Source organism: Symphodus melops, assembly GCF_947650265.1.
Source record: "Symphodus melops genome assembly, chromosome: 20".
NCBI lineage: Eukaryota > Metazoa > Chordata > Actinopteri > Labriformes > Labridae > Symphodus > Symphodus melops.
The window spans coordinates 4,940,234-4,963,091 of NC_136710.1; the positions used below are offsets into that span (position 1 = coordinate 4,940,234).

A 22,858-nucleotide genomic window follows, 5' to 3' on the forward strand; every position below is an offset into this window, starting at 1 on the left:
AGAGTGATGCAGAGCAAATCGGAGCTGACCCTGAACATCTCGCCTGGCTGAAGCCGAGTATGGGAGGGAGTGAATCCCTTCATTTAGTTTGGTGATAATAAAAAAAAGAACCAGTTTGATATTTACCTGATGTATTATCTATGTATCTGTGTAAAGTGGCAAACATTCGTGAAGCTCATTTAAAAAGGAAATAAACGGCATGAAAGATAATAAAAAAAAAAAAAGATGACAGGCTCATTTTGCGATCACCGTTTGGTCCTTATCAAAGTCGCTCACTTCCTTCTTCTGGCTCCTTTTTTTCCTGCTCGCAACACGTTCACTTTGAATATGGTCACTTATGTCCCACCCGCTGACAGGTGCCACTGTGTCGTCACTTCACCTTCATGTTATGTAAACACACAGCACACTAACTTAAGCTTTGGCTCACCTTCATGTCCATGTAACTGTTTGAGTTTTTACATTGATGATGATGATAATGATCACTTCTATAAACGAGCTGTGTACAGCGGTGCTGCTGCAGCGTGAAGTGAGAGTGAATCAAATCTGTGTCTTTCCGTCTTTAAACACATGCAGCAGATATTTGTGTTCACTGCGACGCTTCCATTGTGTTCTGCTGGTAAATTAACATTAGCCATGAGGCGAGTGTTGATAACTCCTGGCTGTGAGAGATAAGTACAAACTCTGCCAGCAGCCAAAAATATAAATATGATATAAAAGAAAACTCTCCTTTTTTCAGTCCAACTGTTCAGTTCCACTTATTTATGACATGAACAGAGAAACTTTTTTCAACACCCCGGCCTTTAAACGTGTTTGATGTTGTGTCTTACCCCCAGCAGGTCTGAAGTCCTCCTCAGAGCGTCTTTGTCCACGTGGATGCGATGGCTCTCCATGGCTGAAACAAACCCAAGTGTTCACTGATCAACATGAACCGACACTTTATGTTGTTTTACAGGATTCACAGCTCGTTACTTCACTGCACTGATGGAAACAGACGTGTCAAAGAGGTTTTCACCTGCCAGAACAGAGATCATTTTCAGCTCCATGTCTGAGTAGAGCTGCCACAGCCCCCGGCTCTGCACACGCACACGCACACACACACACACGCAGAGCCAGTCAGGTATGTGTATATACTGTACATACACATTCACTCCTGTGTGTGTGTGTGTGTGTGTGTGTGTGTAGCTGAATAACATCGCCTCACCTGCAGTTTAGAACAAAGCTCCATGTTCAGCCAGTGAAGCAAACAGAGACGTGAGATGAGCTGAGACACCTGAGAGCGAGACGGACAGAGCGATGGAGAGACGGCAGGTGAAGAGGAGCACACTCAGCTGATCTCTGAGGAGACGATGTGTTTAAGGAGGAATAAAGATTCAGTAAAAACTGCCTCAGATACATTCATCCCTTTGAGGTTTAGATAGCAGGATGTTGTAGCTGAGATAAATGAATGAAAGCTGGAGGGTGATATGAAGTATGGACAGTGACCCGCTCATGTCTATCATCACATCACTGACCATCTTGGTACCCAGTGCAGGTGTGACACAGGGCGTCCTGCGGTGTTTCATGAGGAGGTCATTGTAGCATGAGGAGGGTTTGGCAGGATCCAGGAGCCAGTCTGACACCTGTGGGTCGTGGATATGACAGCCTGCTGCTGCAGAGAGAGAGAGAGAGAGAGAGAGAGAGAGAGAGTGAGAGAGAGTGAGAGAGAGTGAGAGAGAGAGAGAGAGAGAGAGAGAGAGAGAGGCAGAGAGAGAGAGAGGACAGCACACTAAGAGCAAAACATTGAGGAGAGAACTTTTCTTCAGTTAGACCTTCATCAATGAAATCTTATAACCCATCTACAAATGTTTTTTTTTTTTTAATCTAGTAAAGTAGTTTTTCTTTGATGGAAAAGTTCGATCATGTGTTTTAAAGCAGATTTACACGTCTATGTTTGTGGATTTATTTGTGTGCACTCTGCCTTGTTTCCAGCTCAGGTCTCCTCTGTAAACCTGCAGAGCTGTACGCAGCAGATCCTTGGCTTTATAGCACACCACGAGTTGAGATCCTGATAGCACCTGTAGCAGCATATCTCTGTAAAACACACACACACACACACACACACACCTGCTGTTTACACTAGATAAACATGAAACACTTCACACATCCACCTGCACACAAACAAACCTGGTAAAGAGCGCCTGGCTCTGGTGTGTGTGCCGCTGGGCCCATGCAGGCGTGTGCTCTAATTTTAAGTAGACCAGACCGTCGTTTGGTCCAAACGAGTTCTGTGGTGAGCTGCAGTTCAGATCGCTCCTCATCAGTAAGAGGAGGCCACACACTGGAGGAGACGTTTTCTGTGTCAAGGAACCAAAGAGGGAAATCAATGTGAGTGAAAAGCAGAAACCAACACGAGAAAGCGTTTACACACAAATCCTGTAAGAAGGGACAGACTCTCTGTACGAGGCGAAGCAAAGAGCTGAAACTGGAAGAATCATTTACAGCTACTGCCTGTAAAAACACATCTCCAACCCCTGGTGTTGTTCAGAAGTAAAACCCCTGTGACATTTAGCATCAGTCCCTTTATTTGAAGCTGAAGGTTTCACTGAGCCTCACTCACCTGTTCTGGGTCTAACTGAGTCGTCCCATCTCGGTACACCAAGGTAAGCACCAGCGCTTTGGCCTTCCCCGCCTCCTCGAGCGTCTGCATCTTCTGCTCCGAGTTCATCCTCCCACAATCCTTCACTCTGGGGTCCGATGTTAGGGACGTCGTCAAACAGCCAGCTTTGGATGGGTTCGGGTGTTCGATAGCGTTAGCCTGTGCAGGCCTGTTTTTGCCCTGATCAGCCTGACATTTGACACGCTTGCAGGTTGTGGACTCAGAGTCACGACACCTTTTTTCAGCTCTTTGTTGGCTTCGCTTTAAGGCACATGGGTCGTTATGTTCTTCCCCTGATGTGTGTGACTGACTCATTTTGTTCCGGGGTTGTCTGAACGTCGCCGTGAGTTCTGGCTTGGCTGTTTTGACTTCAGCTTCCTTCAGTCCACTAACAACCCCGGCCTTTTCTTGTGAAGAACGAGGCGGCTGCCATTTAGGACGTCGCCTTGGCAGGTCCTTTTCAGGAGGTTGGCGAGCTGTTTCTGGGTGAAGCGTTTCATGCTTCCACTTCAGGGCGAAGGAGGGCTGTAGGGCGGGCGGAGCTTGAAAAGCAGGTGGGCTGCTTCCTTCCTGCTCTGTGCTTGGTTTTATAACAGCGGAGGTCAAGTCCAGCGCTGAGGAGCAACTTTGTCCAGCAGCATAAGTGCTCGCCGTGGTCAGTAGCACGCTTGAGCTGCTCCCTCTGAGGCCTCCATTAGCAGTCTACACGGCGAAAAGAGGGTGAGGTGACAGGGACAGAGGAGGGAGAGGGAGGCAGAGAGGCAAAAATAGATTTAGAAGGACTCATCCTGCAACATAAGAGGGCCCCTGGAAACAGACTCTGGCTGTCTGTGTTTGTTTTGTTACACAGAGAATCAATCCACACCAGCAAATCAGTTTCGAAAAGTCGGCCGAATGAAGTTGAAATTACTGGCCGCGCATAATTAGCTTTACCACAGTGACAAATCCACGGTTCATTCAATCATTCCAATTCATGCTCTGTGTCTATTTGGATGATACTAAATGTGTAAAAGAGGCGGTGAAAGCTGAGACAAATAAGCTGCAAAGGACTAAAAAAAAAAAAAAAAAGGGGGGGGGGGAGGATGTGAGGAGAGGACACACATTCAGCCTTGAGCGCTTTCTACCAGACAAATAAAAAAAAAGAAAGAAAACAAGGCAGTGTTTTTGTGACAGGCTGCCTCAAGTTGTGCCGCTCACACTTGTTCCTGCTCATTCATTTTTCAGGACGGGAACAAAAACGAAAATGACAGTGAATATTTTTGAAGGACATGTCTATGATTATCTATTTTCACAGTAAAATATGGATATGGAAATATACCGCTGTCCTGACTCTTGATCATCTGGTGCCAAATTCTAACCTTTTTTTTTTTTTTTTTTTTTTTAATAAACATGCCGCTCTCAAGAGATTTCCCTGCTAATTTGTTTCACCGTATCGACTCCTGACTGACGTGGAGAGTGATGTGAAGAGAAACACAAGATGGACAGGACATGGATTCCCCCTCTCCAAAAAGAACACCGTCACCTCTCTGTAACCTTCCCCTCATCTTCAAAACTTCTCCATTATTCATACCCTCTCTCCATTTATGCAAAAAAAAAAAAAACACAGAGTGTGCGTTCATTTGTGTTCAGAGTTTGTGTATGCACATGGTGCTGTGGACTCTGTATGTAAGGAATTCCTGTGACTCAGCTCCCGGAGGAGAGTCTTCCTCTTTTCTCTGTAAACACAAGCTGCTTTTTTTTTTTTTCCTCCTGCTGACAAAGTCATGAACCCCCCCAGGGTGCTGTGCTACAGGATATAGATAGAAAACGGAGGCAGGTCGTGGCCCATCGCCCAGCGCTGGGTGCAGGAAGGTGTAAGAGAGTGATGAAGGGGAGAAGATGGGTGTGTTTGCTGCTGATTGGAGCAATACTGTGAAGTCCTGCACCTCTCTTCTCCTCCATCTTTCAGCCTCTCTTTATCTCTCCTCCTCCCTTTATAGCTCATCTTCCTCTCCTTTTCTGCAATATGCACAGCGACTACTTCATCAGGTTTTTTTTTTCTTCTTCTTACTTTACGATTCATTAGGGAGCTATCGCTTGTCAGCACGCCGCAAAACTGCTGAAGGCACCCTGTTTTACACGAACGAGATTGATTTCTATATGCATCAGGGAAATAGAAGCCGAATGCTTCTGAAAAACAGATTTTTAAATCCCCGGACTTTTCAGCTGCTTGCTGTCTGTACAGGATGTTGTCTTTGCTTGCAGGAATGACAAAGGTGGAGTGGAAGGCAAACAAGAATGAGGAAGAATAAAGACTCTGAATTAAACATAAATGACACATTTAGAAACATTTCTTTGATTGTTGCCTAAAGGACTGTTTCCTCCTGCTGACCGTATCAAATAAGACTTGTCCAACGGTCCCTTAGAGACTTACTTGTTTGTTGTCATGGAGACAGGGAGCACTGAACCCTGATCTTCCTGCCCTGCTCTCCTGGGACAATGTCGGGCTAGAAGAGCTTCCCCTACCTGAGGCCTCTAGAGAAAAAGAGAAACCATTTTTATCAGATTTCTCCTCAAATCAACGAGTCTGCTCTGCGTTATGTAAAACACGCGTCTGTGTGTATGACCTCAGGAGTGTGATGGGACAAGGTCAGCCAACTCCAGAAATCTTGGCAGAGATCAAACTGACACTCTGTTACGACACTCGGTGTTGTTGAGTGTGTGTGTGTGTGTGTGACTCAGCATTGTCCCAGCCGCTGAGACTCAAGCTTTTTTCCTGCAGCTGTAATGTGAGCTGACACACAACACCCTCCGTCAGTGCCCAGTTTTATCAGCATCATCGCCTCCACTATGTTAAAAAAGACGCCACAGGCAGGAAATGCTTCAAACTGAGAAGAAAAAAAATAAAAAATTCTGTGACCAGCAGAGCCTTTTATTTTCCTCTTCTCTCAGCGATGTTGAAACAATTATCAATAATCTCTGATTTCTACAAGTATTATATTAAAGTTTAAAATTCTGTGTTCGGATGCTGCCTCTCCTCTACATGAAGTGGGAACTACTCATTTCATTAACACAGTGACTCAGTAACTGCTGAGTGCGGTTGGATGAAAACACAATTATTATTTTATAGGAGAGCGTTAACTTCTGCCGTCTAAAACGTCTTCATAGAGCAGTGTTCTAGCACCATCTGGTGGTAGAACATGTGAACTGCATGTTTCGGTCACAGTAGGGTGACTCAAATCTATAAAATCCAGTAAATGAAAAGCTGAGTTTCCGGGGAAGCTCATCTTCTAAGGAAAAACAATGTTCCTGTTTTCATTTGAAAAAAGAACATCTGTTTCATTATGACACATCATGTACTGACCTGTGAATGAACAGTCACCCGCTCTGTCTTCATGAGGCAGATGTGACTCACGTCCGTCCCTCCCCTCATCTCCTGATAACTCACTGACTTCTCTGTAATCTGTCTCACGTTTCCCTCCTCGTTGGACATCAGAACACATTTTCATCTCATCCTCGGTGCTCCTGTTGATTCCTGCAGGTTTCACCTCTGTGCTTCTCTCCGGGTTATCACTCAGGAGGCTCGCTCCTGTGCTTTCCCCGTGGCTCACCTCGGGGCCTTCCCTTTCTGAAGAAATCTTTCCTTGACCTTCAGTGTGACGCCCTGCTGACCGCTCTTTATTCTCAGTGGCCGGTTGGATAGCTTTGATTTCAAATACGTTCACTCTGTATAAGTCTTCTTTCTCTACAAGCCTGTCAGTGACACAGTCAAAGCTTGTAGATAAATTCCTCTCTGGATCAGCATTCACATTAGTTTCTTGGAGCTTTATTCCTCCTGAGTCGCTGGCTGATCTCTTCTCATTTGGCCGGCTTACATCTGGATATCCTCTAAACACCGCACCATGCTGCTCTGTGTTTGTCTCCCTGACTGGATTTCTCATCAACAGGGGTGCATGTGCATCATAGTAGGGACGCTGTCTTCTTGCAGTATTGATAGTTTCAGAGTGTGGTGGCTGATATAATATTTCTCCTTCATTAGACACAGGCTGCTTCCACTTGTACTGACTTCCTGAGGTTACTTCGTACCTTTGGATGCTCTTACCCTCTGTAGCCGTTTCTCTCTGTGCACCTGACATGTTCGTCTGTGTGCCTTCACTTCTTTGAGAGCAGGATGAGATCGGTGGGAAATCAGACGCGGGCTTCTCCTCGTGGGTGCTGTGTTGTTTTGTTGAGGGGAACAATAGCTCGTGTGTACCCTCGACATCTGGAGAGAGGCTGAGGGTGAAAGACGGCCTAAATATTTCAGGGGAGCTGTGGGAGTGTAGAAACAACAGTGTGGTTCATTAATAACGCCTGGCTTTCATTTCAAAACAGCCACAGAATATCATCAGGGAAAAGCAAGAATTCTAACTGTGTTCTCATTCTTTGTATAAGGAAAAATGTCAGAGCCTTTTCCTAGCTTACAAACATTGGTATTGGAGTCTTAAATGCATACATTAGAAACCATGAAACACTTCTCATGTTCCTCGTCACGTACTCTCTCCATGTCGCGACCTGATGTTCTAAAGCGCTCCCGGGTGTTTGGAGGGAAAGCGTGCGCGTGTCTCTGCAGGAGGATGAAGCTGCCGTCTCGCTCATCTCTCGCTGACTGAAGGACAAACTCCGGCTGGACTGGTACAGGGAGGTTTCAGGGAACTGCGAGCCCTGACGAATGGCTTCAGCCCGTCTCTGGAGGTTTGAATCCCAGCAGGAGGAGGCCTGTGACGGCTGATAGTAAGCCGAGGTGTGAGAGCTCTGACACGGGTTGGAGGAGTCCTGGGGCCTGAACCAGAACATTATGAAAATGGATCTTATTACTTCTTAAACGTGACTAAAAAACCAAAACCATATTCATAAGCTTTAACGATTTCCTATTACACAAAAGATCAACCAACATAATAACATCAGATATTATCAAACATCCTTCTGCACTTTGTAATACTAAAACCACATGTTAAACTGTTGAAAAAGTAACGTTTTTATTACGATTATTTCAATTATGAAACACAGAGATCTACTGAAGTGATGATGGAAGCTCTGATGTTTGTAATTATATCAAGCCCTGACAGTTCTTCTATTAAATACTCTGACTGAACATGAGAACTTGTTTGTGCGGCCTCTCCTTTATCTGCCTCACCGCTCGGTGTCTCTGCTCTCCTCCTGACTCGCACTCCAGCTGCTCGGAGCGCCGGACTCCCTGTAGCTGCCATCAAACCTCCCCACTGACACACACACACGCACACAGGACAAAACCATCAACTCTGTTAGAGCATTTTGGGAAATAAACAAATCATTTCGTTTGACAGAAGTTCCATGCACTGATTAACTGTGCTGCTAAAGATCCTGTCAGTGTTACATGAGAACATTTTTAATACCTGATACAGACAATACCAGCCCACAGAACCAAGAGGTTCCTTTTTTTCCCCACATTTGTACCCTTTAAATCCAGGCTTGACTAAAAAAAGTTGGACATTTTGTTTAATCAAACAAATTTTACCAATTGTTTCCATCATGTCAGTAAAATAAACGGAAGGACTAACTAATAAGAAATGAATATATGGACTTCCTCGAGACTCTTTGCTGTTCATTCTGAATCATCTAAACTTCTGGAGAGCTTGAATGCTTACGCCCTGACTGACTTGGTCTGTGATATGAGGAGGAGCGGAGGAAGGCTCTGGCCTCATGTCGACTCTGGGCTCGAAGAACAGCCAGGATCTTCTGTGCCGCCTGAGACAGAGGTCCTGAGTACAGCCTGCAGCTGGACTCCTCCATCTCCTCTCCGACCGTCTACTCTGCGTGATTATCTGACCTCCTTTGACTGTTCAGCTCGAGACGATCTAAACAGAGATAAGGGAGGAGTCGGGTCAGTTCCACACAGAGACCTCCAATACTGAACTGAAGAGTATTCACCCGGGTCTCATGCAGCACGACTCATCGTCCTCCTGCAACACAATTCAACTCTTATCTTATAAAAAAAAAAAAAAAAAACTTTCACAACTTAAATATCCACTAACAAATCATTTGACTTTATTCATCAGAAGGCTTGAAGAGAAAGTTAAAAGATTACATTCAGGAGAATCACACATTAGAATATACTGAACTGAAAACTTATTCTCTGAACAGTTCACTTAAACATCACATTTCTGATATGAAGACATTTCTCCCAGGTTGAGTGTTTTCCCAAAAATGAGTCCATCCAGAGTCAGATGAATCTTGCATTCTGTTCATTGTTTTTGAGCTGATGAGTCGCTCTCTTGTTTTTACTGCTGCCCTCTCTTTGCAGTCGTTTTGCCCTCCAAATCCTCCACTATCTTCTGCAGCAGTCGTGCATCCAAGTGGAAGTAGACGTACAGATCCCTCTCCCGTCTGAGGAGGGCACTGCGCTCCAGCTGGGAGCGTTTAGCTTTGACTTCTCCCATTATTTCTTGCATTACATGCTGCAAACTCTGCAGCTGGGACTCCGCCTTCACAAGCTTTGAGGTTATCTCCTGTAGAGGCAGGAGGGGAGGGAGGAGAAATGAAGAAACATCATTTAGATGAAACAATAATGGCACTCTCTCAGAACTGATGATTTTATGATCCTTTTAGAAACTCAGGAATAAAGTGTCATTTTAAAGCAACTTCTACAAGTTCAAGTGTCAGTGTGGTGCAGACAGAATATAAAATGTTTATTTTTGTCTCTTACAGACAAATGTAAACTATTACAGAGGAGGTGACAGCAGGTTATTAAACTGCACAACAAACAAGCAATTCAGACAGTATACAGAAGTATCTATATTCTTGTATTTTGACAATCATACAACACACAACAGTTTTACATGTGAGAAACTTGAAAACAATCATCTTTAGATGTTAAGTAAGAAATGATGAAAAGCGTGTCATGCAGCAACACCGTTCCATGTATCATGCAGTGCTTTATCTCTTTTTATTGACCTTGTGAACAACGTGTGAAAGGAAAGAAAGTGCTGCCAGCTTCCCTCACCGCTAGTGATGAATAATGTCAAAATCAGCAGACTCACATTTACTCTCTGTACTGATGACCAAAGTGCGTCGACTAAAAGGAAACCAACCCACCTGTGCATTGGGACAGAGCTGCTCCTGATCAGCCGAGGCCGTTTGACGTACCTGCGGCCCTAACACCAGCTGCTGGAGCTCGCTGTACATGGCCCTGTGCAGCGCCTCACAGTCGCTGTAGAGCCGAGCGGCTGTGTAGTGTTGCTCTCGACTGGCGCCTGCCAGGGCCTCTCTGCTCACGAGGAGGTTTCCTGCGAGGTCGCGAGCAGCCTGGTCCAGAGCTTCATATGTCCGAAAAGGCTCTGATCGACTGTGGTCTGAATCACGGTCGAGGATCTGAAGCAGTCTGGGGGAAGAGGAATTCAAATAGATAACAATACTTTAAATATTAAGTATGAGTATTATTATTTTGTGCATCTAAAATTCTGATATTAAGGCACAAGTGGAGGTAGAAAAAGCTTGCAATAAGACATAGAGTCCCTCACCTGCTGAAGGCTGCGTCCTTGGAGCTGATGATGGGGTTGGGCCTGGGGCTGACAGCAAGCTCAGGGTGTGCGAGGGACTCAATTCTCATGTTTGCAGCTTCACCTTCTTCAGTCAGTCTTCTGTTAATATCTTCCAGCTGCTTATAACACGTCCTCCATCTCTTGTGCTCCACCTCCTGAGCCAGGTGTACCAGGTCAAAGGAGGCCTTCTGGCGGAGCAGGTAGTCACGCACCTGGTCGACAGATATTCAGTTTTCAACTTTACTTTGCTGCTTCTTGCTTCCACATTGTCTGCAGCATGATTCAAATTCAGAGGACACGGTGTAAGATGGAAGCCATGACTTCCATCTGTGAATTATATCTATTCAGTAAGAAGGTCACTCTTAAACATGAGGAAAAACTGTACAACATTATGTACTCAGGCATCATTTAAACTGATGTAAAGGAAGACATTTCAGTCCTGGCACATTAGTGGGAATTAAAGGCTAACCCTGACCTTTAACCTGCCCATGAAAGGCGAGTGTTGAATTCGGGGAAATCGCCGCCAACTTACCTGATTCTGTCTGGAAGTGTAGTATTCCTGCCTTGCAACTTGAAGGTCCAGGTCTCCCCTCACTACAGGCACGTTGAGCAGCCTGGCCGACTCCCTCAGAGCCACAGGTACAGGTCCATGTAGCACAGCGTCCAGCTCAGCCTCCACCGCCTGCAGCTCCTTCCGGGACACGACCTCACGGACGTGCAGGGACGAGGAGGTGGAGATGCTCTGTGTGAGTGAAACGACACCAAAAAGTGTTACAGGAACAGTGACAATCATACACGCTATACAGAAAATAAAACACCGGGAATCTTTCTGCTTTACCTTTGTATGAGAGGACTTCTCAGAGAGCCAGTCCAGTCCAACTTTGAGACTTTTCTCCTCAGCTGTGGCCTGCATCAGCTGGTGCTGAGCCACAATATGAGACCACTGAAGTCTGGCCATTTCTGTCCTCCTGCGCTCCACCACGCTCGCCTCCCTCTCTCCAGCCTTGTGATCCTTCTCTTCCTCCTCTCCATCTTCACAAGAACTTAAGTCAAGCACCTGAAAGCGCTCAAGGCAGGAAGTCTCAACGAGGTCTGAGATCCCCTGAAAGAAATGCTTCTGAGTGAAGGCAGTGAGTGTTTTCGTGTTGAGCTCCTCCTGACGCAGGTAGGGATCCAGAGACATCTGAGAAATCAGCACGCGTTTGGGGATAGAAAGGTTTGATGTTTCTGCAGTTTCTCCCTTTCCTTTTTGCTTGGCTTCCAGACCTGGAAGGTATGAAGCAAGCTTTCTCACCTCTTCTGTAAGGTTTTGTAAGAGCGTATTGGTGTCAGCATTCTCAGCTCCGATGGAAGCACTGGTGTCCTTTAGCTTGCATGCAGCACTCTCAAGCTCGGCTGAAAGTCGCAGGTCAACATCTGCATGGGAGGTAGCTGCAACCTGCAGCCTGTTATAGCGTCTTTGCTTCAGGTCTTTCTCTTTACGCAGAGCCTGAAGTTCTGCTTCTAAGTCCTCTGTGGCCACATCCCCCTCGGCTGCAAACACTGAGGATGAGGAAGAAAAGGAGGGCCCTAAGATGTTGGCACTGCTTCTGTCCGAAGGCCCGATGGTTTTCAGGACCTCCCCCAGGGCTGTTTCATCCAGAATTGGCCTTCCGGATTTCCGTAGCTCCTTAAAAGCCCGTGCCTCCTCTGAGGTGAGAACATTGCTCCGGTTGAGGGTCCGACAGACGAAACGCAAGAAGTGAAGGTTCTCCGGGGCGGAGTCAAAGAGCCAGTCAAACTCAGCGCCCTTCAATGATGATGCACCAGGATAACCTAGACGGCCCAGGGCTTCCACAAACTGGCCACCGTCTAACATGGTGGTTCAACAATGTGTGCCCCTCCTTTTCACTGTGCTAGTCAGTCAAACAGTGAAACAATGACGGGTTATGGAGTAATCGGCAAAAGCCAACATAAAAAAGTGAGATAGTAATCAAATTAGTACGGTTTATTTTTTATGATCTCTTAGCACAGAAGACAAGTTCCATCACATCCAAAACACAAACCTAGTTTACTTTTGGTTCAAGTTATGCAGATGTCAAACCTGAAGTAAATAGCCTTCATCCTACTACACAGACATCTGTTTAAATCTCAATCTTTGACACTTCCATGGATTATCTAACACGAACACCGAAGAAAGTAAGCGAATCTTTGTAGGAAATGAAAAACGTGATGTAGGTTTTTATGATCTTAATGCAGACCGTCAAATTTAATAAAAAGCTTTTTTTACTGTCAGAATATAGACAGCTTGGTCACTAATATTGTTCTTATCAGACCAAAAACCAAAGTTAAACCTTAATCAGAAGAAACGTAAACGATATACAGATAATAATACTACTACTACTACTACTAATAATAATAATAATAATAATACAGTTGTTTCAGAAATGTGTGTGGTTATCATGTTTTATTACTGTGTCGTGTCTAGGTTTAAAAAACGCTCCTATGTTCGCTTCTGACATCAAGTCAATCTACTGTTGTTTTTAGCATGCTAACAGATAAAGTTAGCTAGCTAGCTAAAATGGTTATCCTTACGGTACACAACCCCGTCAAAACTACAATGCTATATAGCCTGCTTACTAACATTACTTGCACATTCATGTTAAGTTTCAACCGTCGGCATGTCACCTAAAGTCGTGTTTTTATTTTTTACCATCGCTGTAATACTTACAGTTTAACGTAGGCTCTGAGTTGTCCTGTCTGGTTTTAATTTCGCGCCAAGATCCAAACTGACTGCACGTCGTGACGTAACCACAAAGTAACGTTCTCCGTCATAAGTCGGAGGCTGCGTTTTACCGCCTCCAACCAATCAGATTAAAGTTTGAATATTGACGCACGCCTTCTTCTTCCTCTCTCCTCCCATGCTTTCTTTCGCCAAAACCCACAGCTGCGTATTTCTCCTCACTGTGAGTCCATTTCTTCGAGACCTATCTTTAAAGAGAACAGCAACTGGTAAGTTGACATCGATATGTTTAATTTAAGATGGTCAAACGACGTAGAGTACGTGATATTTTAGGATACGGATACAAATAAAACAGACTGGCAGTGAACATCCTCTTTCATTTCACTTCGCTTTTATAAGCTTGTAGTTTTATGCTGTTCCTTTTCAGCTCTTTATCAATACATTATATGATTGAACAGTAAATATCACAATACTCATTTTTGATCACTATAATGTTCTTTGAACTTTACTTGGAAATAACCATCACATTGTTGTGCAATCATTTTTATACCTGTGTATTGTGAAATTTATTGGACTTGCTTACTCCTGTTTTGTGTGTGTGTGTGTGTGCGCGCGCGCGCGTGCGTGTGCAGCATTCTTCTGTTGTGTGTATGCATTCCTATTCAATGACATTCATGCATTGCATATTTAGGAATTTCTTTCACACATCCAATAAACCGAGCACAAGTTCATTTCACTAACATATATTATATGTAATCATCAATCTCATTTCCCTTTTTTTTTTTTTTTACAACTTTATGTTTGAAGTAGGCTTCACTAACATTAACTCATCTCTACTTGTAGTGTTTTGCTTTTTGCACACATGCAACAAATATACCAAATGTTACCATCTGTCTCATATCAAACAACTGTTCTTGTACTCACAGCTGCCGTACATAAAGAATCATGGTCCAAGCTAAGACATGGGTCCTCACCAAACACTTCGAAGGCTTCCCGAAGAAAAGCGACTTTGAGCTCAAAGTGGAGGAGCTCCCTGAGCCCAAAGATGGAGGTAGGACGATGTCTATACCTGACTCCCCTTTCAATGAATCAATACGCATCTTTTTACTGTTGTTTTGTATGTTTTTGTTTCAGAGGTTCTTTTGGAAGCTGTGTTTCTTAGTGTCGACCCGTATATGAGGTGAGCAGGGCTGTGCATCTGAAAGATGTCAGATTGTTATTGTTTTAGCAGCAACAAATTCAGTCATGAATCCTAAAATGTACATATTTGGGTCTTTTTGTGTGTCCAGGCCCTTCAGTGCATTTCGCATGAAAGAGGGCGAAGTGATGATTGGAACTCAAGTCGCCAAGTAAGGACGCACAGGACCCCGCACGCACACACACACACACACACACACACACACACACACACACACACATACACACAGTAATGCCTTTTCATGCATCATTTTGTACCACGCAAACACAACTAATCCTGAACCTGCTCTTAATTACTGAAGCCTTTGATTCACAGTAACCAGGAAGAAAAAATTAAATGTTCTTGGCTGAAACTTCAAAAGCTGTTTTGGTTGATGATAAGCATGCTAAATACATTTCTAAGTAGCCAAATAACCTTTTTTTTTTAAACCAGATGTTGTTTATCTTCTTTCTTTGTTGTGAACCCACATGCCTATAATGCTTTGACGTAGTGCAGTTGTCAAGGATACCACAACAGATAAACACATAAACTCTTTCTTTGTTCTTTTTTTCTTTGTTCTTTTTTTCCTCCAGAGTGATTCAAAGTAAGAACCCAGCGTTTCCTGTCGGGAACCACGTTGTCAGTCGCAGCGGCTGGAGAACCCACTCAGTCAGTGACGGGAAAGACCTCGTCCCTATCATGCCAGAATGGCCACAAGACGTGTCCCTGTCCCTGGCTCTGGGTTCCATTGGCATGCCGGGGTGAGTCACATGTTAGGCAGACATCACTGATTGCAGAGGAGTGACATCTGGTAGCCAGACGTTGAAATAGTTTTCACATGCATAATTTACTTTTACTTGTTTACAACAATTTGACAGACACCAGTGTGTCTGAGTTGAAACAAAAGAACAAAGTGAAAGTGCAGAAAATAAGGAAGTAAAAGATTAAAGACATTTTTAGGGATACTGCAAGCTGGCTCAAAGTGTAAATAACAGTTGGTACGCCCAACTACTCCTATGTGTGGGCTAGTGTCACAAAGAGAGCACTTAGATGTAGCTTATATATGGTAAAGAACATATTTAGATCCAGCCATTTGCACAAAACAGTTTAATTTGTGTCCATATTAAACTACATGGTTCAGTCTGGGTATATCACCTCTTTTCCCAGTAGAAAATGGCCATCCCACTAATAAAAAAGAATCAAAAACATTTGATGCAGCTTCAGTAACTATTTTTAAAACTTGCAAACTGTTCCAAAGAATAACTTATACAACAGGAGAAAAATGAGAAATGTCCAGAAGATTGATGCTGACCAGGGTGTCAAAGCAGTGGTGCAACTTACAGATAGTTACCATGGCAACATTAGATCTTAACAACAAACAGTCCATAATAAGGACAACAGTTTTACATAATTGAAATAAAAATTGACTTAATTGAAACATGTGCGATATATGTTATGTAATAATAAAAAAACAGGAGCAGAATTAAGGACAACATAATAACAAATAATATCGCACTGGCATGTTAGACTGAAATGTACAAAAGTATGCTCTCACATGTTTGTAGATTTTGTTCTTTGACAACAAACTTATATTCTCCAAACACTTCATAAAGGAGTTTGGACAAGTCTCTTCTTAAGGACGGTTGGTAAATCAGCTATCCTTTGGTTGAGCGATCTTATCATTTTTGAAAAAAACTATTTTAGACAAATTCATGCTCTAAATTAGTACTGGACTAAAACTATGAAGTCTTTGTGAAACTTGCTGCCATGAACAGCTGAGATTAGTCTTCCTTTGAGAAATAAACAGACAGGGTTTCAGATGTCTTATCCAGCTGCTGAGCATTACAAACAGTTTATATTGTGAAGGGCACAGAGGGGGAAACACAGTCATGTGTCTCAGGATTTAACTGGTGTCTCATCCTTTCCAGACTGACCGCTCTCTACGGGATAGAAGAAGTCTTGGGCCTCCAGAAAGGTGAAACCCTGCTTGTGAACGCTGCAGCCGGAGCGGTGGGCTCCATGGTTGGCCAGATTGCCAAGATCAAAGGCTGCAAGGTGGTCGGTTCAGCCGGCTCCAATGCCAAGGTGGCCTACCTCAAAGAACTAGGCTTCGACGAGGCCTTCAACTACAAGACTGTTGGTTCCCTTGAGGAGGCGCTGAAGAAGGCGTCTCCAGAGGGATATGACTGCTTCTTTGAAAATGTGAGCGATGCTTGTTGCAGTTTGAGCGCGTTAAATGTCGTCTTCGTTTGTTTGTTTTTGAAGTGGCTTAACTCGGTTTGATTTTAGGTTGGAGGGGCTTTTGCAAGCGTTGCCTTGCAACAAATGAAGGACTTTGGAAGAATAGCAGTATGTGGAGCTATTTCCACATACAATGACACCACCCCCCAAACAGGTATGTACTTCCCTGCATACACTTTCTATATCTCCTTTTTTAGTGGCTGAAAAAATACAATTTTGCAAAAGCTTTAAAGCACAAATCAATCACAAAAAAATAACCAAAGAATTAGATCAGCATTCATTATATCTAAAGGAAAATAGTTTCCATAGTTTTACAATAAAAAGGGGTTTAAAAAAACATAACACCTGTTTTTCCTGATGTCGTAAACAAGTTACCTCGAGAATGTCAGGTTTTGACTATTTTCTGTCACTAGGGGGCAGCATTAAGTTAACTAAGTCAAAGGGAATGCATAAACAGACATTTTTTTGTTGGTATAGCTTTTTTTCCCTACAATAAAACTGAAAGTTTTATTTCTTTTCCATACTCTGTCCAACACTCTTTTAGGCCCGTTTCCCCACTTTACCATGATCGTCAAACAGCTAAAGATGGAGGGCTTCATGCAGAGCAGGTGGGAGCACAAGCATCCCGAGTCCATAAAGAGGCTCATGGGTTGGTTAAAGGAGGTGAGTGACTACAAAGAAATGTATGAAGTTTATTATTTAAAGAAAGGCATGTCTTTGGCTCAGTTTGATCTCTGTTATGATGTTGTTTTTTTAAATATATTTTCTGATTGAAAGTAATTTCTGAATTGTATTGGTTCTGAATCCACAGAGCAAGCTGCAGTGTCGGGAGCACGTCACGAAAGGCTTTGAAAACATGCCGGCTGCTTTTATGGGGTTACTGCAAGGAGAAAACATCGGCAAGGCTGTTGTTGCAGTGTGATCAAGAGACAAATAGGATCAAGAAAGGATCAGTGTTATTAATGGTTTACACATTAATACAGATCGTATACATAAAGGCCTTAGATACTTACAACTAACCAGATACATAATGACGTAATGACCACATTGCTCATTAGTTTCATAGAAACAAAAGGCAGCCAGTTAGTCTAGTAACTTAGTCTTGAAGGGCATATCATGTGTCCAGCCTGTATTTTTTTTTCTTTTGGTGAAGTTTCATTCATCCAGGTTGTTTGGGTATCAAGGCATGTTTACAAAATGCATTAAAAAATGAAGACAGAATTTAACAAACTTCACTTTTTTCACTTTAAAAAGTTTTGGAATTGGAGAAAAAAAACAGTTTTTTTTGTTTTTTTCCTCATGTTATAAATGAAGAGCTTGTTGAACTCTAATTTTGAGCTGCTGACAATTCATTCACACATTACTCGCTGTGACATTGTTAACTATATGCTTTGTACTTAGTGGAAGCTTTTATATAGATAAATAAAACATGCCATTTTTAAATTGTTGTCTTGACATAATTCATTTTACTTGTTTGCTGATCTCCATACGGCAAATTTACTGTATCTTTACAGTAGAAATTCTGGTATTACGGTATGCATGACCTGAAGTAAAAACTCAACGTGCTTCTTTTCGTCCAAAAGTGAGAAGGGTCTGAATAATAGAGCTGACTGTTCTCCCCACAGCAGCTTTTTGTTGAATCAGGGAAATGGAAAGCATTTTTAGACACTAATTTGAAATTCATTCGTTTGTGGCGGTAATTAGAGACAAGGCTCCATGGTTACATATCTGTTTGTCCACTACAATTTCAAAGTGGTTGTCTTTCAGGTCCAATATTCAATTAATGAACGATGCTATGGAGTATCTGAACAAAAGTGACACAGTTCAGCAAATTAGGAATATTAAAAATAGTATGATCTCAATAATAGTAAATTACATTATGGGTTCAAATAAATCTGTTATTCGATCTGAAAGTGAGGAATAAGATCTAAGGGGAAAAGATTTTCTTTCTATTGATGTGGAAACAGAAAGCCACGCAGGGGCAGTGTTGTGTCACTAAACAAGAATTGGGCGGCGCGTTGACTCAGTCGATTACGGTAAATTAAGAATGTGTCAAGTCATTGTGACTAGAGTCATCGTTCAATATGTTCACCTTTAATTATTAAGGAAAAAAACGCAGATAGACAGACGTATATAATCTCCTTTTTGGTATACGAATTAAAGTTATTGGCAGTTAAATTACTGATAGTCATTAGTATTGGCATGGATTACCCTGCAACGGATATCGGCTGTTTATCCGGAATATTTAAAAAAAAAAAACTTCTTTTTTTTACCGAACTAATACTATTTATAGCATCAACTAGTTGTATAGTTGTTTTTAACATCGGCAACACCCAAACCTTGTAAAGCTAAATAGTACCATGATTGTGTCCTAACGCAGGAAACAATAACGTTTGGTTTCGGGACACCTTCAAAATAAAAGTATTTACTACGCTAAATAACTTAAAACACCGACAAAGGAACATATGACCATTGATTTTAAGGTTTATATGGTGTAAAGAATGTAGTGTTTTTCCACCCGTGCATGTACGGTGCAAGAGCAGCGTTTCACTGATGCTTAAAAGTGTCACTTTTTTTCGTTAATTTTTCCAACTTCCGCTCTGGTTCGCACTTCCTGCAACGAGCTTGACGCAACTCTGATAAAACGCGGAGGTCGTCGCCTCGGAAGGAAAAGGGAACTCCCAAACTTTAGCCCACTACAGCTCGGCAGCACGAGACAAGGTTCATTCACTAGTCATCATGGTTCACGAGGTGGAAAATCTGGTAAGTTTCGTCTTGATTATTATGAAACGTACGTCGTGTTTCTCTTAACGGACGCCTCCATCTCATCTTTGCACATCATATGTGATCCTTTGAAGATCACCAACGGTTGATCCGTCGATGATGTGGATGTTCCACCGCACGCGCGCGCGCTCGCCCGCCCGCCCGCTTCTTTATAACAGTTATTTTTTTAACGGTTTCCTTGTCTCTATAGTTGATTTGAAATAAGCTTTGAGCTGATGTTAACGTTCAGACAGTGATATTCAAAACAGGGTTTAAGCTGCATGTGACGTGAGCTGAATGGATGGATGAATAGAGAACCTTAGCCGTCATAGTGTGTGTATGTGTGTGTGTGCGTGTGTGTGTGTGTGTGTGTGTCAGCGTGGACTTTGAACATTTCTGAGACATTCGTTTAAACCAAATTACTAATGTTAATGTTCGGTTGAAACAAACGTGCTCGGACGGAGGCCTTTGGTGTTAACTGATGGACAGTGAGCAGAATATGTTCACTAGAAGGTTCGTTGTAAACCGAGAAGTTGTGCTAAAGCTGCTGTACAATTTAAAGCTAACGTGAGCGGCGTGCTGTGTAGTAGGCCTTTAGTTTAGGGTGGGAGATTAGAGCCACTTCACCCTTTACAATAGGCTGCTTAGATTAGTTACTTTAGAGATACAAATGTTCAATTTAAATTATTTTAAGACTACTGAATAATGAACCTAGGTTTAAGGAGGCGCTGACTGTTTGTTTTAGTTTTTTTTTCTAATGCACATTACTCATCAGGGTCCTTGTTTGCTCCTATTATGAGCAGCCAGTTGCTTCTTCATTATGTTGAAGCCTGACGTCACAGATAATACTGAAACTGAACGGTCCTGGGTATGATGAGGTTGAGAGCTTGACTGCTTCAGATGTCCTTATTTTGAGATTGACAAAAAACAATAGAAACGCATGATGGATAAACAAAAACTCACATGATAATAAATAGGATGCCACTTAATGATTGTTGTGGCCTGGGTCTTTCCAGATTTAAATGTGCCTGATGTAGAAAGTGAAAGCTTTCATGTAACATAGAGAACATGTTTGTTTAAAATGACAGCCATTTTTTCTGTCAACTGCAGATAATTACCACACAGTCAGAATTAAGTACATTTGGGCGCAGATGGCCTAGCTGTTTGGTTACTTCCCATTTTTAAGGATGCTGGGGGTCTTTCGACTTGGAGTCTGGTCTGCGACTCCTTCCCGCCATATCCCAACTCTTTCACAGTTTCATACTCTGTCTGTTGTCCTCTTTTAAAAAAAAAATAATAATAATAATTAGGTTAGTCAATAAGCTAAAATTAGGATGTCAATCTTGGTGAATCAGAGTCATGTTACAGATGTTTTGTGTCTTTCATCTGTAGGAAGAGTTCCGCAAGATCCTGGCTGAAGCTGGAGACAAGCTGGTGGTGGTTGACTTCACAGCCACATGGTGTGGACCCTGTAAACAGATCGGCCCAAAGTTTGTCGTAAGTGAATTATTTTCATCATGTCATAACTGTATTTTTTGAAAATAATTGTTTTTGAGATGCTGTTGGTACCGAAGCTGTGTGTGTTTGTGTTTTTTTTTTTTTTTTGTCAGACACAAGGGCTTGTAGTCTGTTAGTTGTTTCAGAGAGCCCACTGCTCTCCTCAGAGACTCTTTGGAGAGACTGATTGTTGCTATGGAAACATTAGATGGCTGTTGAAAAGCTTTTAGAAACAAAAGAGAAAAGTGTTTTGGTTTTCTTTCTAGATATAATTTGACAGTCTTTGTGTTTTATAATTAGCCTCGAGAAATCCCCAGTGTCAGTGTTTAATGTGTCAGCAGGGATCATGTTTAAACCTTCTTACTCTCTGATCTGTGATTCTCTTTCAGGATGAGTCAAAAAAACCTGAAAACAAGAATGTGATTTTCCTGAAGGTGGACGTGGATGAGGCTGAGGTGAGTGTGTACGAGGGCGGGGACTGTAGATGATTTCAATAAGGAACATAGAATGTAACTCAAGTAGTGATAAACTTCATAGACATAGACTGTATAGAGACTAAATCTCTTTTTATGCTGTAATAAGCGATGCAGTAAGTAAGTGTGCAGTACACGCCCGCCTGCACAGCATCATTTGAACTTTCATCGGCGTGACTTCAAGCGTTGAACAACTTGTATCTCGATGCTCCAAACAACAACATTTATGACTTTTGTAATGTTGAATCCTCATTGGGCGATTGCCACTGAACCTGTTGTCAGTTGAGACAAAGGTCGCTGGTTTTAGTGGAGAGCAGATATGTCATTCACACTCAAAACAATGTGAACTATTTGTAAAAAATCCCCCCCCCCCTCCCCCAAAGCCCTGTGGATCCACAGCTGCTTCGTGTGACGAACGTTTTTCAGCCAAGTGACATAAATAAGAGGCTGCGTCGTCATTTCTACAGAAAAAAAAATCTGGGGCAAGAATTGAACCTAAATGACTGTCTGGTTTTCCACCGCTTCGTCGAGAGGCATTACTAAGAGGCTCTGCTGTATTGGCGTGGCTTGCTTATTGAACCGTAATCAAGCAGTCCACTCCGGTGTGTCACACACCACACACCACACACACACCACACACACCACACCACACATACCACACACACCACACCACACCACACCACACCACGCACACACGCACACACTACCTGGCCGATGTTTCCGTAACAACAATAAAACATATATTCTAGCAGTCAACCGCCGACATTTGCATTCAGCCAGCTTATGTTGGCAAATGTTCACCATGTGAAAATGTTGAATTAGTGATGTATAACGCTGCTAACATGATGCTTCAAAACCATGTTTGACTCCGCCTCCTAACATCTCCTGTGTTGAGACCTGTTTTTAAAGAGTGGACGCTGTCCTCATGTATACATCTGTCTGTTCACCTTCTCGGTGAGTGTTTAGTTTGGACTCCGTCCGCTGATCTAACAGTTGTCCTCTCTGCTCTTTTAAGGATGTAAGTTTAGAATGTAAGATCAGCTGCATGCCAACGTTCCGCTTTTACAAGAATGGAGAGAAGGTAAGCACTACAAAGTGATCCTTTAACGCCACTGAAGACTTGTTCTTCTTTCACTTAAACTCCTGACTGAGCGGAGTTACTCTCACCATTTTTAATGAGTGCTGTATTTCTTGTCTTTTTTAGATCGACGAGTTCTCCGGTGCCAATTACCAAACACTGGTCGAGAAGCTCCAAGCATACAGAACATAAAGCTGCCGTTCCTCTCCAAGTGCTGGAAAGAAAAATTCCCAGTTTCATGTTATGTACAGTAAAAGCCAGGTTCTTTGTCCCATCCAGGCAATAATTTATTCCACTCATCATGTATCAGAGACCACACTCAATGTTTGTGTCGTTTGTCTTCGATTGGATCAAAACCTGACATTCAGTTTTTTTTTTAATGGCAAAATTGGCTTTGCTCCTGAACAACAGCAGAACTTTCTTTGTGAAGTTGTCAAACAAGCTGGATGAAATAAATGAAGTGAGTTACAGAAGAGCCGTCTCTCTTTTTATTAAGGACCATGTCCAATATTAAACAAATGTTGCCGTTTGATGCATTGCACTAGTTAGCTTAGCGCTAGTTTACATCTGCAGTCCCTCAGCATCTCACAATTAACACATGACATAGTAATACAGAATATGAAGTAATGTATGCCTATAACAAACAGCAGATTAGCCACACTCTCACTTAAATACATGAACAAAGATCAGTGGTTACACAATGTCGTGTCATTCAGCAGATCTTTCAGAGTTCC

At 42.7% G+C, this 22,858-nt stretch overlaps 4 protein-coding genes across 4 annotated transcripts in view; 2 read left to right on the top strand and 2 right to left on the bottom strand.

Annotated features, from left to right (window-relative positions):
* Positions 1-13,102, bottom strand: part of poln (polymerase (DNA directed) nu) — a 44,954-nt gene extending 31,852 nt beyond the window's left edge. Inside the window, exons 1-13 of the mRNA XM_079371604.1 lie at positions 12,884-13,102; positions 8,281-8,490; positions 7,791-7,881; positions 7,152-7,436; positions 5,997-6,925; positions 5,049-5,149; positions 2,597-3,337; positions 2,164-2,333; positions 1,920-2,070; positions 1,512-1,796; positions 1,202-1,270; positions 1,013-1,073; positions 828-892 (exon numbers count right to left, since the gene is read on the bottom strand). Of these exons, the coding sequence (XP_079227730.1) occupies positions 828-892; positions 1,013-1,073; positions 1,202-1,270; positions 1,512-1,796; positions 1,920-2,070; positions 2,164-2,333; positions 2,597-3,337; positions 5,049-5,149; positions 5,997-6,925; positions 7,152-7,436; positions 7,791-7,881; positions 8,281-8,425 (3,093 nt within the window). The 5' untranslated portion in view covers positions 8,426-8,490; positions 12,884-13,102. The remainder of the gene's footprint in view (positions 1-827; positions 893-1,012; positions 1,074-1,201; positions 1,271-1,511; positions 1,797-1,919; positions 2,071-2,163; positions 2,334-2,596; positions 3,338-5,048; positions 5,150-5,996; positions 6,926-7,151; positions 7,437-7,790; positions 7,882-8,280; positions 8,491-12,883) is intronic.
* haus3 (HAUS augmin-like complex, subunit 3) lies at positions 8,914-12,031 on the bottom strand (the record flags this gene model as incomplete). Its single annotated transcript, XM_079371605.1, has 5 exons — positions 8,914-9,141; positions 9,779-10,013; positions 10,153-10,385; positions 10,706-10,915; positions 11,012-12,031. 5 exons carry the CDS (start codon positions 12,029-12,031, stop codon positions 8,914-8,916), a joined length of 1,926 nt encoding a protein of 641 aa, XP_079227731.1.
* Positions 13,103-13,116: 14 nt separating the features above from the next.
* Positions 13,117-17,756, top strand: LOC306841199 (prostaglandin reductase 1-like). The gene is made up of 9 exons (XM_079370917.1): positions 13,117-13,164; positions 13,822-13,946; positions 14,030-14,075; positions 14,185-14,244; positions 14,666-14,833; positions 16,001-16,274; positions 16,362-16,467; positions 16,858-16,976; positions 17,125-17,756. Exons 2-9 carry the CDS (start codon positions 13,841-13,843, stop codon positions 17,233-17,235), a joined length of 990 nt encoding a protein of 329 aa, XP_079227043.1. The 5' UTR covers positions 13,117-13,164; positions 13,822-13,840; the 3' UTR covers positions 17,236-17,756.
* A 1,158-nt stretch (positions 17,757-18,914) lies between these two features.
* txnb (thioredoxin b) lies at positions 18,915-22,597 on the top strand. Its single transcript, XM_079371146.1, has 5 exons — positions 18,915-19,076; positions 20,469-20,573; positions 20,963-21,028; positions 22,062-22,127; positions 22,251-22,597. The coding sequence occupies exons 1-5, from the start codon at positions 19,053-19,055 to the stop codon at positions 22,314-22,316; spliced, it is 327 nt and encodes a 108-aa protein (XP_079227272.1). The 5' UTR covers positions 18,915-19,052; the 3' UTR covers positions 22,317-22,597.
* The last annotated feature ends 261 nt before the right edge of the window (positions 22,598-22,858 follow it).